General features: G+C 35.1%; 1 protein-coding gene across 11 annotated transcripts in view; it reads right to left on the reverse strand.

Annotated features, from left to right (window-relative positions):
• The window catches only part of RAPGEF2 (Rap guanine nucleotide exchange factor 2), a 220,172-nt gene that overhangs the window by 41,106 nt on the left and 166,222 nt on the right, over nt 1–12,844 (reverse strand). For all 11 annotated transcript variants that reach the window (XM_037125696.2, XM_037125694.2, XM_037125695.2 and 8 more), the window contains one exon: nt 8,022–8,153. In XM_037125696.2, coding sequence (XP_036981591.2) covers nt 8,022–8,153 — 132 coding nt within the window. The remainder of the gene's footprint in view (nt 1–8,021; nt 8,154–12,844) is intronic.

Here is a 12,844-nt window from a genome sequence, read left to right on the forward strand (position 1 = left end):
TTCCCTCTGGTAGTCACCATGCTGTTTTCTATGTATGCAAAAAAAATGTTTAGCCCTGGCTGGTGTAGCTCAGTGGATTGAGTGTGGGCTGCGAACCAAAGGGTCGCTGGTTCGATTCTGGGTCAGGGCACGTGCCTAGGTTGCAGGCCAGGTTCCCAGTGGGGGCCATGTGAGAGGCAACCACACACTGATGTTTCCCTAACTCTCTTTCTCCTTCCCCTCCCCCTCTCTAAAAATAAATAAAATCTTTAAAAAATTTTTAAGCTGTTTTAAGTAAATCTTTTGTACCCAAAAGAAATAAGAACAAAATTAGTTTAAAATATTAATTTTTTACTCTATCAATTCTCTGTAACAAAGTTACATATATTCAACACTAACAAATATTTATGTACCAGGCACTATGCAAAATAATTACTTCAACAAAATGAGTGACTCTACTTCCTATTAAGTTTTTAGTAAGGGTTAATGACTTTACACCAATATTTTTTTATTTCTGATTTGAGCTACCATAAAGCATTTAAAATAAAGAAAAAGGTTATCTTTTATTCCATTTTTTTAAAAAAGAGAACAGCTTAAACTCATGTTAATATTTTCTAAAGTTCAACAAAAGAATTTTAATTACATTTTTGGTTTGTTAGGTACCATTTCCTGAACTAAAATGTGTACATTACAAGAAAAACCCAAAATGAGAATAACTGAAGGCAGAGTACCCACTGAAGATGGAATAATTAAAAACAGAAAACCGAACATTTACAACATCTCTCTAAACAAGGCCGTAGCAAGCACGCTTTAGTAAATACCATCAGGAGCAGAGGTGGTCCAGCCGGGACAGCAATAAAGCCCTGTGGCTGAGGCAGAGAATCAGTTGTGGCAACACAGCACCTACTTTACATTCAGCATTCACATGATTGTCTCTGAAGTCTACAATGAAACTGAAGTCGAACTCAGTGTGAGATAATACGCCATGGCTGTGATCGGAGAAACTAGGCCAATATTGTTGTTATTGGCACCTAATTTCTGAAGTCTAGAAAGGTGACAATTTGCTAATACTTGTCCTGATTACATTTTCACCTGCTTCATCTTTACACTGAAGGTGATTATTTATCACCTTGTATTTTCAAGTTTACAATCAGCCTTCTACATACACATTCTTTAATATTAGCCCAGAGTGAAGAAGGGACACTACTGAAGACAGAAAACTCTTCTAAATAATAGTTATATATTTGTAAACATCTACTATATGGTAAGAGGGGAAAAATATATCGATACCATCTCAATGAAATCATTCCTATCATTTAACTGAATTATATCTGTCTTAAAGAGAACCAAAAAGACTTTTCAATGTGAATTGGGTTAATCTCACCAAAACTGAATCTTCCACCCTACTTATGTAAATGATCACCAGTTGTTTCCTGTTATGTGTATTTCATCCGTTAAGAGGCTATTCATAAAATAACATTTGCTATACCAGCAACTTAGGTGAATATTTTTGTTTCAATAAATGTCCTTTTTATTTTAAAATACTACATAATTCCTTTTAATAATGTTTGAAATAAAACAGTAACTTTTTAGGAATTTATTAATTTCATAATATCACTTTCTTGTGAGCAATAAAATGCTTGAAGATGGAGTAAAGTTAAAGTTTAATGAACACTAAGGGGTCTACAGAAGGGTACTCAACTTAAAAGGAATGCCCGGAACCTAGTATGGAATTTATTTTTGCTGAATGAACACACAAACTCAGAGTTTAATTGTTCAAACCTCAGCTCTACCCATCATTATGTGACTTTAACAAAGTCCCTTAACCTCTATGAAACCGATTTTATTATCAGTAAACTGGAGTTACATCTTGCCATTCACAGGACTCTTCTTGGATCAAACAGGGAAGAGAAAGCCAACTATGAGCCACATCAGCAGTTCCTTCCTCAAGGAGACACATTTTCCATTTCAGTACTTGCATACTTTACTTCCCCCCACCCCTGCTACAAGCCTCACACACAATTTATATGAGCATATTTATCAAAAACAACAACAAAACCCCCCAAAACCCAACTCTGTTTAAAACCCCAACCCCTTATATACTGTGAAAAAATTTCTCTCAGGCTAACTGTATTCATAAAATTCTTGCTAAATGGCTCATAAAATAATTACAGAGACAGTGATCCTACATTGAATGATTACCATGTACCTAGCACTACGTTTGATGCTTTTAGTACATAATAACCTGCATATCAACTCAGCAAATTAGGTTACCCCTAGTTTTTAGATGAGAAAACAGCAAGGGAAATTAAATAATTGTTCAATGTAAATAAAACCCAGTGATTGTGCCAAGACTCCAAATGTGGTCTAACTGGCACAAACTACTAAATACTTTGTATCATAATACTTTGACCAGTTTTCTCAAAAGACTGTCTTCATTAAGAAAATCATTAAAATATAATAAAGCCATGAAATGTTTTCTGCTTTGCTAAGCCATTAAGCGTACTGGTAAAAAATGTTTAAAAATATGTATTTGCATATAAACACAAAACACTTGCTAATTTCTAGCTCCCTCCAAACTAATATTACTAAGATTAATGACAGTCTTTAACCTTTTTTATTTCAAATAATGATATGCACACAAACAATATCTAAAAGGCATCTGATTGGATTTGTCTCAGAAGCAAGAAGAAAGGCTTATGTATTTTAGTTGGGCAAATGACTTCCATCCTAAATTATTTATCTTCCACATTTATAACCTAACATAGATTTAAATGCACATTATAGCTATAGTCAGTAGTCTCAAAAAAAAAAACCCTATCAATATTCTCAGATCAATGCTGAAAGCTCTGATTTTTTTAAATCAAAAGGGACTACATATATCATCATTAAAAATATAATTTTTAAAGCTAGTTTATTTTGCATTTTTAAAAGTTATTAAGAAAACACATTGTGGAAATACTAAGTATCATAAAGTTCTAGTATAGTGTTAATTTAACTAAAATGAAAATTACTACACGTTTTCTAAGTACTTAAAAATCAGTTACCAAAAAACCTTTCTGCTTATTAAATAACCTACACATACTCCCATGTTAGAGAGAGTTGCTTCATAGTATTCTTGATGCAAACAGAATTTGTGCAGAATTTCAAACATACATATTTACCTCAAATAATACCTAAATATAGGCTAGAAAGTTATACTGCATCCTAGTGTTGGGATCGATTTCATCGCTGGATCGGCTCTGGTGCACACACAACGCAGTGTACAGAACATGCATCACAGGAATGGACACTGGAACCTGTATGATCCGATTAACCAGTGTCACCCCAATAAATTTAATTTAAAAATTTAACTGAGACAACAAAGTGAGTAGGAACTGCAGTCAAAACCACACTGTAGAAAGTACGAAAATATATCTCAATGTAAGTGTAATGCCAGCATTAAGGCTAGTTTGTGTATCATAATTAGGAATATCACATATTCCTGATTTTATATTATCAATGTTTTAATTTTAATATAGGCTTTAAAAATATGTATCTGCTTAAAAGAAAGAAACACTTTTTTTAAAGGTCTTAATGTAAACTGTTAGGGTTCTTTCCAAAAATTAACAACGCTAATAAGAATGCCTATGTATGAATATTCACAAGAAAGTCTGTGCTAATTTGATGGGAAAAAAGGTTCATATTAAAATCTTCACATACTCAATTACTAATGTTTTAAGTATATTAAAGTATAGATATTTGCATGTTCTCTTCTGAAAATTTCCTATGCTTACCCTTTAAATTCTGTTATATTATATAAGCTATTTTTCTTATTAATTTGTGCAAGTGAATTATACTCTAACTTTAAATGTCTCAATTGATCTTTTAATTATTAAGTTTTTTGATCATTCACCATACCATTAAGAGTTTGCTAATATTTTAATTTTAATTATATAAAGTAAGACTATAAAAGGATTTCCCTACCCCAAAGACCATTTATTGAATAACCCGCCACTTTTTTTCATTGATCTGTGCGGTTTCCTGTAGTGCACACTACATCCGTACATTTTGAGTTCCATTGTGCTTAAACTCTCTGTTCTACTGATCTATTTTTGTACAACTATTTCCAGTCCACTTAGCCACTGCTCCGCTAATTACACCACTTAGCTAGGACCTTATCATGGCTAGAAATTGCATTGTCTCATATCACCAACTTAGGCATTTCACTTTCTGTCATCAACAAACTACTACTTAAAAAAAGTTTTTTATTTATTTTTTGAAGGGAGGGGGGAAGGGAGGGAAAAAAACACCAGTCAGTTGCCTCTTGCACACCCCCCAACCAGGGACCTGGCCTACAACCCAGACATGTGCCCTGACAGAAAGTCAAACCAGCCATCTTTGGGTTTTGCAGAATCACGCCCACCCACTGAGTGAGTGAGAGCCTCCTACATTTTTTTTTGCATCCTTCCATCTTCTATCTGCTTCCATTTGCTCTCAAGGTAACCCTTTTTTTTTTCTTTTAACTCAAGCATGATCTTCAGTCTTCATGACTCTGCTATTTTCTGTATCTAGCTCTCATTCCCCCAGCTAATGTTTCCTAGTCTAATATTTCACATTCATTAAACACATCAGTACCACATGGGTGTGATTTTCCGGCAGTATACTAGGCTCTAGAGAGAAAACAGAGACAAGACGGGAAAGTTCTCGGACTTCTTGAGGCTGTCATTCTAGTAGGCATACAGAACATAGGAAGTAATCATTAAAAATCTCAGTAAAAGGACTAGCCACACCCTGACTGGTGTAGACCACTTTGTGGGCATCATTCCACGAAGTGAGAGGTCACCAGTTCAATTCCAGGTCAAGGCACATGACTGGGTTGCAGGCCAGGTCCCTGGTCAGGACACATGCAAGAGGCAACCAGTCAATGTTTCTCTACACATTAATGTTCTCCTTCCACTCTTTCTCCCTCGCTTTTCCTCTAAGAATAAATAAATAAACCCCTTTTTTTAAAACAAAAAGGATTAGTCAGGAAGGAATTCAAATGTAGGACCTACTTTTTAAAGGAAAATTAAAAAGAAGGTGATGGGATTAGCCAAAGAGCATATGTGCATAACCCAAAGACACAGACAACAGTGTGGTGATGGCCAGAGGGAAGGGGGATGGGAACTGTGTGAAGGTGGGCAAAGGGGGGTTATATGGGGAACATCTGTAGTAGTGTCAATGATAAAAAATAAAGTTTAAAAAACTCACTGGGAAGATGGTACTTCAAAAAGAAGACAGGCAAAAAAAGGGATCATGCTAGGAGAAACCATTCCAGGCAGAAGGCATGCAAAAACAAAGTTCTGCAATTAGAAACAGCCTGGCACATTGTTCTGTTTGTTTTCCTATTACACTCATACACAAAACTTCAGTCCTGGGCAAAGCCAAATCTCTATGTTCTTTGGGTAGAGAAACTTACTTAAAAGGGCAGAGGGAAATCACTCTGTATTTGAGGGCACCAACTCAATTGAGTCGCACTGCTCTGGCCAATCTGCTTTCCTACTCTCTGAAACTACTATTTCAAAACTTGCCTCTCCTTAAAACTCTCTACCAGGCAATCGTCTCTCTCTCTCAACAGATGAACTCAACTCTTCAGAGAGAAATCTAGAAGCCACCAGACAGAAACTCCTTCTTCTCCCAAACTTCCTATTTCAAACCTATCACCATATGCCCCCATTAAAACAAAGGAGGGATTCTTTTCTTAAAGCTAGTTAACTCCACTTAGCTCTTGAACTCCTCCCCTCGCAATCTTTCAGAAAAAATGATTCTACATTTTTCTGTCTGTACACAGTATCCAATTTCAACCTGTCTGTGTCCATCTCACGAGCATTTATACTCACTTCAATGTGACAGCTTTCTCCTAAGTCAGAACTGCACAAAGAGTAAATGGGTTGCCATGAGAGATAGCGGCCCATCCCTGGAATTGCTCAAGAAGAAACTGGATGCGTGACTGAGAGGAAAGCAGTCCAGAATTCAAATGTAAAATCTGTTACTAACCCGGGTACTCACATCTGTCAGGTTTCTTCTCAGCTTAAGCATTTCTGATTTAAAGATGATAGATACAGTATATTGGGGACCTCTACTATATGTTAAGTTTTGAAGAGCCAATAACTAAGTCTTTTGCTACACTTATGAATTTATATTCCTATGAAGGATATATAACCTTAGAGGCTATATGCCTGCCATGAAGCTTGAAAAGTAAACAGCCTTGAAACTCAACTAAAATGAATCAAAATAAACAGTGAACCTCTATCCCATCTACACGCCAAGATAAAGTCAGAATGCAGGCTGCAAGCTCCAACCAGAATCACATCCTGAATATTCAGACATTCTGATGGTAGCTGAGGATAGCAGAAGCACCATCAAGAAGCACCAAAAGATTTTCTTCCTGACCTTACCCAGCCTACTCAAGGTAATAGCACATAAAGCAAGCAACTCCCCTCTTAATATGCCTCAATAGGTTATACAAACAACTTACTTCATTCTTATAAATTTACAGTCAGGTTTGTATGTACTTGAAAGCAGTGGTAACTTCTACAGCCTCAAGCTGTATCCCAACTATAGATATTTAAAATGTACATAATCATCTCAAAGTTTAGAAGACAAGGGCTCTACCATGGTAGTTCAATTAATATAAACCGAAGCAAAGCTTTTACTTATACTGTTCATTATCCTACTGTAAGTCACGCTCTGAGTAAATGTTAAAAGATATCAACTTCTAAAAATAGGCAAATTCCATTTGAAAATGGAATTACTTTCTAAAGATTTAAATACACATTAACACTTCATCAAACTGGAAACTTAAAAAGTTACTTTCAGAAGCTGGATTAGTTATATATATATATTTTTTTATTGTTGAAAAACAATAAAAGTACAGTTGTCTCCATTTTCCCCCCTCCACTCCCTGGCCCACCCTTGATCCCACCCACTTTGGCTTTCCCCATGTGTCCTTTATACACGCTGCCAGGTTAGTTATATTTCTTATTGCAAAATAATAGAGAAATTTTTAATCAGTCAAGAATCTGCAAAAAATTGCATTTGTGGCTATCAATTATTAGGAAGCTTTCCACAATATCCTTGAATTATTTTAAAAAGTATGTAACTAAAAAAATATTAATTTTCTAATACCCATTCAATTTAGGACTTAAATGTGTTTTGTCCTAATCTCATTCAAAATGTTTAGTACTTATAGTACTTAAAAAAAAAAAAAAGAAACTCAGCACTGACTAAATATATCAATGACCCTGGAACACTATGTTTGCAAAGAAAGGTACTTTATCATTGTCTTATGTCACAATTCCTCAGAAGCAAGAATTACAGTTTATAAAGTATGTATTATGTTTTCTTTGTTTGAAAACCATCCAAAAATCCCATATTAGTCATATATAATTAAAGACCCTCCAGGACCTTTTTTTAATATATTTTAGTCACTTTTCCTGAATTCATATTTTCTAACTCAATAAATTGTTCATTAACACTAAAATTTTGCTTTTAAACCTTTCTTTAATACCATAGTTCTAGTTTCTTTTTCATTCATGGGTATCATAAAAATTTATTTTAAACACACAGTTACATCTATAGGTCATAAAAAATGTAAGAAAAAAAATGATCCAATCTTAAGCTTTTCCTTTTGTCATATTCCAAACTTAAATTTTTTTTAAAAACCTTTATTATAAAAGCATAGTTTTGCAGTTTTCCCCTACAACTGTAGTTTTAAAAAGCCATACACTTTAATACATCTATACTGAAAATAATAATCCATTTAAAGTCAAGAGGAACATTTCCATTGTAACCATTCTATTAAAAATCCCGATAACTGGTAACAGCAGAGGCAAATACAATTAGACAGAGTACTACTTCCTAAAACAAACTACAACGTGTATGCTGTGTGAAGTATAAACGTTAACATTTTCTGTCAGTGGATGCACATCCAGTTACTTTACAGGCTCTATCAATTAAGAATCATAAAACTCCTTGGGATGCACAAAAATAAAGCAAATGACAAGGAAAACGCCTCTTACCTGGTAGATATCAGAAAGACTGCTGCTCCCAGAGTCACTAGTGATGCTACATCCTGAGTGGCTGGAAGAAACGTGGGTCACCTGTGGGTGGAGACTATCGGTAAGGTGCAGTTTTGTGAAATCTGCAGGAAGCTATGGAAGGAGTGGGAAAAACCAGGATTACAATTTGAACCCAGAACTTCGAAAAGACATTTAAGAATTCTATAGTACTCCACTCCACATCATTTAGGCAAGTATGTTATTAAAAATGATCCTTCATTTTTTTAAATTCAGAAATTGCTAAAGTTTGTCCTATGTACCCAAAATCACAAAATAAAATGTTTAAGTTTACAGGCACTCAATAAACCTCAAATAATACCAAATTTAATGTGTAAACAGGTGGGTTTGGCAGTTAAGATTAACTGGGGTAAACATTTAATTCAATGAGCTAAAATTTTCAAATTACACACCAATGAGTAGATTAGCCTACTATTCTTAGCTATCACAAATGCAACTTTGTGGTGAGAAGCAGCTTAAATAAGAAAATGAATTTAAGGTTTTTTACTTCCCCCAATAATGTTTAAAGATTATTTTTTAAAATGAGCATCTTAGAACTGACAAAGGGCACTATTATATACCAGTAATCGTGCTAGGCTCTAGGGAGAAAATAGAAAAGAATGCTCTCAAAGAACTTAGAATTCAGAAAGTTATGGACAATACTGACTTATCTATTCACATATACAAATATCTAATTTCTACTTGTTCAAGTATAACCCTAAATAATTATAACCTCTATTGAACAGATTCACTAAGCATCCTTTAAGTGCTTCTGCACTTTCACATATAGCTGAGAAAATGTATTGAAAAGGGGAATGCATTCAGCCCTAGCTGGGTAGCTCAGATGATATGCTAAGGTTGCAGGTTTTATCTCCGGTCCAGGCATATACAAGAAGCAACCAATGAATGGATAAATAAGCGGAACAACAAATCTCTCTCTCTCTCTCTCTCTCTCTCTCTCTCTCCTCTCTTTCTCCCCACCCCTCTTTCTTCTCCCTCTAAAGTCAATAAATTCTAAAAAAAATTTAAAGGGAAGCATTCATACATTCGCCTAATGAGCAAGTATTTACTGAGTTCTTTTCCTCTTTCTGTGTGCTAGTCAGTGAATGAGAGAGTAAGAAAATATTACCCTTAAGAATCTTGCACTCTTATAAGTGATTACTTATCCTTTTGAATAAAAAAAAAAGATGCCATCTGTAACATCACACTTAGAATACTATTGGCCAATTACACACAGGACATTTCAAAACATATGTTAACCATCATCATGCAACCCTGACAACACGCTCTTTCCTGCCTGCATATTTGGCTGTTGACTAACAACAAGTATATAAAGTTTACACTAGCAACATTCTCTTCTTTTACTTTGACATCAGCCCTTCTGCCTCCAAAAAACAAGATGTCATTCAAGTCCACAGTAAGCTTCACAAGCGGAGTGTGGGGGGTGGGGAGTGGGGTGGTGTGTGTGTCAGATTTATGACAATGACCAATAGGTTTTGACACCTCAAAAACCCAAAGGGACAAGCAAATGTATTTACATCCCACAATCATTCAGACCTGACTTAAAAAGCAGAGTATAATATTTAGTAATACTTAATATAGTTTGTATAGGAGTATTTTTTTAACTTCATGAGAGAAAATGTGGCCAAGGGAAAAGTTTAAAGATGAAATCATTAGGGGATGCATGATGACATGTCAAGTAAATGGAGAAAAACATGTGGAGGAACTCAGAGAAGTGAGGTGTCTATTCAAATGTGTGAAATCATTACAGACATGATGTGCATCACTAAGAGTGTTTCTTTTTAAATTAAAGACGTTGTTTAATGGTAGGTAAAATTTAGGAGTATAACAATTTTCTTCTAAGGAATAGACAGGCAAATACCTCTAAATTAAGCACTTATATGTTTTATTCACAATGCGGGATTGTGAAATAGTTGCAGGGTTTCTTCAGGAACATTTGAAGACAGAACTTTGCAGAAATGCACTAATGACTAGGATTTTATAGGTAGTTCAGTAATAAATATCAGATATTAAAACGATGTGTTCAGAGCCAAGATAAAATCCTTCGCCATCCTAGCTACATTTCCATTTAATTCAGCCACTCACTGCAGAGGCAACTGGGGAAACATTACTCAATGGCTCACTGATTTTAAAAGGCATTGATCAATACACGCAATTACAGAGTAACAAACTGAGTTCTATCGGTTATCTTTTATAGACATGACTCAGGTTGACACGGGCCATACAGTATGATTTTTAAATATCAATATATCAAATGAAGATATAACTGTCCAGTGAATTTTTACTTACTAGAAAATTACTTATTTAAGTCACACAGGACGCTTCTCTTAAGTACCCATCAGCTGGTCATCATGCCTGCCCAAGAGCTCTCTGTGTGAAAGGCAACAGGCATTATGAGGGCCCTAAATCTAATAGACACGGATCCAGCTTTTTGTATCTGGACCACAAGCTACTCATCTATGTCTACTTGCAGCCACAAATGCCAGAATTGCGTGGCTGTGTTAAGCTGAGAACTTGAAAGACTACTTAAAAGAAAAGAAGAAATGGCCCTGGCTGGCATAGCTCAGTGGATTGGGCACAGGCTGTGAACCACAGGGTCGCAGATTCGATTCCCAGTCAGGGCACATGCCTGGGTTGCAGGCCAGTTCCCTAGTGGGGGCCACACAAGAGGCAACCACACACTGATGTTTCTCTCTCTCTCTTTCTCCCTCCCTTGCCCTCTCTAAAAATTAATAAATAAAAATTTTAAAATAAATTATTTTAAAAAAGAAAAGAAGAAATGTTTTCACACTTGAGAATTCAATTTTAATTTTGTAAGTATTTGTCGAGTATCTATTAGACTCTTTGTGAGGAACAGGTAGTATCAGGGTGAATAAGGCATTCCCAGCTCCAAATGTAACTTCCATACAAAAAAGTCATTGAAATAGGCGTTGTGCATGATAGAAAAATAAATCAGCTTTTCCAACATGGATTTTATCTCCTCAATACCCTCTATGTTCTTTGCAAAAAAAGCATGAAATGATGGTATATTAAACTTAGAGTAAATAGATGCTGTGTTTACAAAAGCTTTAAAATTTTTCTGTAAATTGGGATAACAGTGCCATGATTAAATTTTATTGACAGCAGACATCAGCCAAGGTTATGGGATGGGAGAAATTTTGGAAGCTGTTCCCATAAGAGAAAAAGCGGTGTAAAATGCACTGACTTGGCTCAGCCACAAAACTTGAATAGAACGGAGACTGAGTCCATGTCTAGGAGAAACAGGTCCAAGAAACAAATGAACTGTATGGGAGCTGGGAGTCAGGGGCAAGCCCTGGCACAGGCACCATGTTTAAACCTGAGAGCAACGGGGTAACACAGAACCCCCGGGGAGGCAGGACTCATGGTATGGTCTTAGAAAAATATACCAAAGAGCAGGTGGGGGATGGGCGGGCATGACATGCCAAAGACAGTAAGATTTACTTATTCCAAACTTTTCTAGGCTTGACTCACTGCCTCTTTAAATGACTATCAGTATGCTATCAAGTTTCAGATTAAAATGGGGCTGTGAATTATCTGAATTTAGACAGGATTTATAACAATAATCCTGTTAAAAAACAGGAAAAGAATCTTGAAACTGGTACTATATATATAACAATTATCTAAATAAAATTAAATAATAATTAATTTTAAAAGTTTATACATTTTGATCTTAATACCAATATATTTCACAGCAAAGGAATCTCATTTTTTTCTTATTTAAATGTTATATGAATATATTGCTGTTCAAATTTTTCCTGAATAAAGCAACCTAGATTCTAAAAATGTTGTACTGGTGAATTACAACTGTAATAAACTACTGTTACACAAATGATTGAATCATCATTTAACCATAAATTTTACTATGTAACAAACAAGAGCAGTAATATTTAAATCAGATGCTTAAATGTATAAAGTTACAAAAAACTTTAAATCAATCATAGTTTTGTTAAATCTGGATATTAATTACATAATATTTTGTTTCCTTTTGGGGAAAAAATGGATGCTACAAAAAACAGCTTTAAACAAGAAGTTCTACACAAAAGAAGTCAGTCTCATATGTGAACAGGTACATGAAAATCTGATTTAATCATTAATGACTGGCATTTATAAAATTACTAGCTAATAATGAACTCAATGAGTGTGGATGCCTTGATGTTTCCGACACAACTAAGTAATACTTTGTGGAATTGGTAAAACTCCTTGAAGTAGTGATAATGAAGTAGAGACTGGAGTGGCTGTTCTCCCTCCCCCAAAACTTCTTTGTGTTCATGTTTTCAAGCTCAACGAGGAAGAGTCAGTGTATTATTGGACGTGTAATGGAAATGTAATAGTTTCATGTTCCACAATGCATCATTATCATATTGCTGAAAAAATGCAATTTGTCAGAAAACAAAACAAACACTGTCACCATCCGCTGAAATTTATTTAACCGAAAATTTCCCAACTAACCTTAGGATCACTGTATTTCAAGGAAATGTTACAACAGAGAACACAAAGTTTGGGGTGATTGTTGGGATCTATCCAACCTCCTCTGGCAGTTAATACTGATGAACACTTCCTACAGTAAATTCTTTTCACACTTAGTGACTAAAAATGAAGTTTTACCCAAATGAGTACTCTTTTCCCCATATCATCTCTAGAGTTTTGTGTGTTCTTTATGCTCATGTTTTCAAGCTCTCCAAGAAAGAGTTGTTATATTACTGGACACATTTCCTATTTTTCTCTGAGGTGTTAGTGAAAATAGC

The sequence above is a fragment of the Artibeus jamaicensis genome, unplaced genomic scaffold, assembly GCF_021234435.1.
Source record: "Artibeus jamaicensis isolate MK-2021 breed Jamaican fruit bat unplaced genomic scaffold, CSHL_Jam_final scaffold_537, whole genome shotgun sequence".
NCBI classification, from domain to species: Eukaryota; Metazoa; Chordata; class Mammalia; order Chiroptera; family Phyllostomidae; genus Artibeus; species Artibeus jamaicensis.